Here is a 6019-nt window from a genome sequence, read left to right on the forward strand (position 1 = left end):
TAATCCTGATGAAGGCCAGACTCTAGGCCGAAACGTCGAAATAAACCACGTTGTGACCGCTCACGGTGGATCTACTGGACTGTATCTATCTATCTATCTATCCATCTATCTATCTATCTATCTATCTATCTATCTATCTATCTATATATATATATATATATATATATGTATATATATATATATATATGATATAGAATCATATATATATATGATTCTAGAACGCTACTTCATTATGCTCAATTTTGAGCGTCAGAGTCTTGGTGCTTATTTATAGTGAGTTCTAAAGGTCATCTTTCTTACCCGGCACGAAGTAAACCAGAACGCCGAGGACAAAGTTGACCACAATAAGGATGGTAAGTGCAAAGGAGTACGCTCTGAGCAGGAAGGTGTTCTCCCGCAGTGCCCCGACGCAGCCGCACGAGCTGATGGTGAACAACGCAAGCCCGAATAGGAAGAGCAGCACCTCCATATGTGTTAGCAGCATTCCTGAGATATCCAGGCGTTCCAGTACGTGCTCCTCTTCCCTGTCCCACGAATCTATGAACATCCTCAATGCAGCCCAGATGAGGGATGTGCCCACAAACCACAGGAGAAGGTTGAGAAGCAGCAGCGGGCATCGCACCTGTAAGTGCGACAGCGAGAACAACTTTGCACTGACTAGCGTGCCCCCTCTGACAAGTTGGTTCTTGAAATGCCTCCCAAATTATCTGAAATTGCAGGAGGCAAAAGGTGGCTTTATTCCTTCAAGAATATCATTTGGGGCTGCACTGGCAGACATGTGAAGTTGGGCGATGTCGCAAGCCATCCTGCCACTGCCACTATAGTCTACAGCAGTAGACTTGAGGCAATGAAAAGATGCAGTAGCCACTGCCAACAGTTTGCTGCAGTAATTTAAAACTGAACTGATCATTTTTTAGACAACAGAGCAAGTTTTCGCTAGCAATTTAAACCGACCAACGAAATCTAATCTTTCATAGATTACAGAGCAAGTGTCTGCTAGCAATTTAAACCGACCAACGAAATCTAACTTATTTGAGCGGTTCTTACATGACACGCGTCTAAGGAATATCATGTTTGCACCAGTCGTGTATTTCGTTATTCATTGACAACACATAACACTCAATTTGGTATGTGTGGAGCTATCAAAACGACTGCGAGCACGTCACGAAGGGCTCAATATACTCCAATGTATCGTTCAAGCGCGCGCACGTTGGGAACAGCAGCGCTACCTTAGCAAAACACGAGCACTCTATAGTCTGACGCCAGGCTTGACCAGCGTCCATCGGCGCGCCCCGACGGCAACTGGCGCAAAATGCAACACGCTGCATTTCGCGCCAATGCGTCAGCCAGACAACACTGCGTCTCTCTATTTTTGTTACCAAGGGACGCCGGATGCACTGAAATGCGCATGTGTCAAAGAAACACAACGCGGCGCGCCCCTGCGAGAATATGGCAGGACCAGTGCATGGCGTGCACCAACGCCGGCTTGACGCGACAAAATGAACACTGGCGAGCACCTGCACTGCGTCACGTCAAAATGTATTGGCGCCTCGACTGTAGCATGCAGTCATGTTCTCACATGACGCGCATCTCATGACTATCATGTTTGCACCAGTCACATACCTTGGTCATCAATTGGGTCACATCATACCAAATTTGACATACACGAAGCTAGTGAAACAGCCGCGAGCGCATCATCAGTGTGGCATGTAGTCATGTTCCTAAATGACACGCATTTCATGATTATCATGTTTGGATGTGTCATTTACCAACGTCGTCCGTTCGCGCCGCGTAATACCACAATTGGTACATGTGAAGCTAGCCTAATGGCCGCGAGCACATCATGAGTGTAGAATGTAGCCATGTTCTTACATGACACGCATCTCATGTTTATCATGTTTGCAACAGTATCACACCTACGTCATTCATTCACGTGCCGTAATACCAGATTTGGTATAACTGAAGCTAGCGAAACGGCCGCCAGCGCGACATGAGCAAGGCAAGTAGTCTAGTTGTTACATGACACGCGTCTTATGATTATCAAGTTCGCACCAGTCACATACCTTCTTCATCCATTCACGTACTGTAATACCAAATTTGATATATTCGACGCTAGCGAAACGGCCGCGAGCGCATCATGAGCGTGGCATGTAGTCATGTTGTCACATGACAGGCATGTCATGATTTTCATGTTAGGATGTGTTGCTTGTGTTCGCCATGCAATCACGCTTTACCATGGTAGTTTTCCTACATGCCATGTGGACGAAACCACCGCAAGAGCTGCAGGACCATGAAATGTATATCATGACATTAACGACATACATGTCATGATTTTCTGGTTATAATTAGTTAAATATGTTCTTGATGCAGTCATGGTATGCCATACCAAGTTTGGTATTGATACCATTATTGAAACGGCCAGGAGAGCTAAAACTCGTAGGTGGATAGATAGATAGATAGATAGATAGATATATAGATAGATAGATAGATAGATAGATAGATAGATAGATAGATAGATAGATAGATAGATAGATAGATAGATAGATAGATAGATAGATAGGCCTAATCGCCCACAGTTCACTAAAAGCACTTTGTGTTTAAACGAATTTTTCGTAAAAATTTTCAAAAATAAACTTTCGGTGTTTGTCACATGGAATGGAATGAAAAAACTTTATTTCGGTCCTGCAGGACGCGCTTAGCGCGTAGCGGGCGTCTCCCACGTAGGGACCAACAGGGAGTACCTGGCGGCCGCTTCGTGGGCCTGCTGGACAGCCCATCGGCGAGAAGTGAGCTCCTGAGGGACCTCTCCCACTTGCTTGAGGTAGAGTCGGGAGGAGTTGTTCTACACTCCCAGAGCATGTGTTCGAGTGTCGCTGTGTGTCCACATGATGGGCATGTGTCGCTGGGGTATGCATCGGGATAATAAATGTGAAGCGTGGCAAGGTTTGGGTACGCGTGTGTCTGTAATAAGCGTAGGGTTAATGCCTGCGGTCGGTTAAGTTTCAGATGTGGGGGTGGAAAAATGCGGCGTTCCAAGTGAAAGTGCTTTGTAATTTTATTGTACGTGATTGGTGCATCCCGATTGGTATCCAACCCAGCAAGATGAGGTTGCCCTGTGGCAGCGCGGTCGGTAAGTGCGCGCGCTGCATCATGGGCGATCTCGTTGAGGTTGGATAGGGCACCCGGCACCTGGCCGAGATGGGCGGGGAACCAGATGACAGTGTGGTGCTTCAGGGCACTTGGGTCCGCATTGCGCAGGATGCGTAACGCCTGGTCGGAGATGACTCCGCGTTCGAAGGCTTTGATGGCCGGCCTGGAGTCGCTGTAGATAAATTCCCGTTTGCTGTCGAGCATAGCTATAGCTATAGCTACTTGCTCCGCTATTTCGGGGTTTCGGGTGAGGATTGTGGCTGAGTTAACAGTCTGCTGCGCGGATGATACCGCGACCGCAGCGAAGGCTTGGTTGTTGCGATAGGCAGCGGCGTCCACGAACGAGACGTTGTCCGCTTCCGTGTCTATGCGCTTCAGAATGGCGGTCGCCCGTGCAAGGCGCCTGCCTCTGTTGTATTCGGGCTGTACATTTCGTGGTATGGGAGCGATCGTGATAAGGTCGCGGATTTCATGGGGAATTAGAGTCAACTCTGGGGGGTCCCTGGCCCTCGAGGAGAAGAAGCCGAGCTCGCGCAGAATATGGCGGCCCGCCTTGGTGGTAGTGAGTCGGGTCAATTGCACACGTGTTTGTCATAAAGATCTTAAAATTCATATTATAAATGAAATATTTAATTTTACGTGTAAAAGGCATGATATAATGCATGTCATTTGGCGCATTTCGAAATAATTAAAGCCGCTGTAAGTTTGTCTCTTCCTAAAATATAAAGCCAAAATACCAGCGCAGGCTTCTCTCTGCGTCATATTCCCATCCATGTGCTTATACCCCAGCTGGTCAAGAAACCCATGCTCCCGTGCTTACAAAAGCTATGCCATTGCTGCCTATGCATAATTCTGGTACTCACTTATGACTCATTCCGAATTGGAGGGTGGGAAAACACGGACACCAGCATGAAATCATGAAACCTACAAGATCTGACTGTTCAGTGCCTTATATTCTTCGTAATTCTCAAAAGAAATATTTTACGGGCGTTATTGTAGAAGGTACCCAATATCAATGCGGAATGTGTGTGAAAATATTTGTAAGGAATTCTCTGAATTTCTATGCTATTGATTCCGTCTCTGCCAATAAAGCAGACGTTCTGTTGCTTCCCAATACGCACACACTGCTTTGCAAAAAGGTGCACTGCTGACTAACCAGCATCATGGGTCGCTCATTAACCAATGTTAATATTTGAACGTCTCTGCAACTCCTTGTACGTAAGCTTGCAATATGAGCAGGTTGCGTACATCACATAAACTCACCGCTGGATTGACGTCAAGCAGGACCGTCTCTCCCTTCTCTAGGCTGCACACCGACACTGGCTGTCTCAGCGAGCTGATGCATTAACTTAATCGACCTCTGGATTGTTCAGACATGAGGCTTAGAACGTCGGTGAATGTCCGCTTTGCAGTTCAAAAAGTGCTTGCACATAACAAGAGCTTTCATTCACTCCAACCAATGATCGCCTTCTTCTGCACGTTCACGTTCTTTTGTGGCTATATACCCACTGTGAGAGATGGGCAAAGAATTGGGGGGTCCTATTAAATCTTAAGGGTTGTTGTTATTCTTGTACCAATGATCGCCTTCTTCTGCATGTTCACGTTCTTTTGTGGCTAATACCCACTGTGGGAGATGGGCGAAGAATTGGGGGGTCTTATTAAATCTTATGGAGTTGTTATTCTTGTTTTTGTTGTTTTTGTCCCAACACATGGTTTGTACCCAATAGAGGGGATTGGCCAATTATAAGGGGAATTCTCCAAATATTTACTGGATTGTTTAATTCCAAGGAACGATTGTGTAGAGGCCTTCTCAGATTGAAGACCTTGTCTTTTTCTATAATGCGCAAAACATGATAGAGACAAGGCTCCATTACCAATACTTGTTGCTTTCCACTATTCACTTTACGGATGTTTTAGTTTCTCAAGAAGAACATCGAACAATGTACTATATTTTAATCAAATCTTTCCTTCATTCGTAATGAATTAGAAATTACTGTTTTTTATGCGGTCATTTGCGCAATTACCTCACTTTGATAATTTTTATTTAGGAATAATTACAATCTCGTCAGTGATGCTTACAGCAGTTGGTCCAAATGGCGTGAAAACATTAGAGCACTCAGTCGCACTATTTCACCTTCTGGCTAAATGTTATTGAAAAAAGGAAGAAACTTAACGAGAAATCGCTTTTTTAAATCTAAAATTATGAAAGTAAAATAAGTATGATAAACTCACGAAATGGAATATTTATGACAAGTTTACACAAGCCACCCCCAAAATTTTTAATTACAGGTGAGAAAGAAAGAGTTAAACACATATACGTGACTACGTTTCCTCATACATCTACTGCCAAAATGATTCTTAATGCAATGCAATTATCAGTGCTTCGATTGTAAGCGAAATGCAGATTTCCTAAATATTTCTAATAGAGTGAACTCCGTGGCAGTCGTTGCTGAGCCTTATTGAGAATAATTACTTTCTGAATAAAGAATAATGGACAGCGCGCGGGTTTCCGTGGGATTCATATTTGAATCTTAGAACATTGAGTATTTTTCAATACTTACCATAGATGGTTAAAAAGACAGCTGAATGGACAGCAGCCATCTTAAGTCCCATTCCAACTTTCTCGTAGAAGGCAAATAGACAGCTCCGAAAAGACCGCATCGTAGACAAATACGATGCAGGCTACTTTGCTGTCCAAACAAACTGGCGACTCAACAATTCGCTCAGATATGTCGGATCTTACCGGAATGGTCATCTTCACACAAGTAGACACTTCGCCACATACTCAATGTGAGTAACGTTTATTTTTTTTTAAATTTGAACACGAAATGAGCCACAAAATACAATCTTTACATTTGCTTATTTTAGC

The 6019-nt window shown here is 44.4% G+C and overlaps 1 protein-coding gene across 1 annotated transcript; it reads right to left on the reverse strand.

The window, feature by feature from the left end:
* Positions 1-280: 280 nt before the first annotated feature.
* Positions 281-1632, reverse strand: LOC142784753 (tetraspanin-33-like). The gene is made up of 2 exons (XM_075883252.1): positions 1624-1632; positions 281-622 (listed from the first exon to the last, which is right to left on the reverse strand). The coding sequence occupies exons 1-2, from the start codon at positions 1630-1632 to the stop codon at positions 281-283; spliced, it is 351 nt and encodes a 116-aa protein (XP_075739367.1).
* Between the last annotated feature and the right edge of the window lie 4387 nt (positions 1633-6019).

Source organism: Rhipicephalus microplus, unplaced genomic scaffold (assembly GCF_043290135.1).
Source record: "Rhipicephalus microplus isolate Deutch F79 unplaced genomic scaffold, USDA_Rmic scaffold_15, whole genome shotgun sequence".
Lineage (NCBI taxonomy): Eukaryota > Metazoa > Arthropoda > Arachnida > Ixodida > Ixodidae > Rhipicephalus > Rhipicephalus microplus.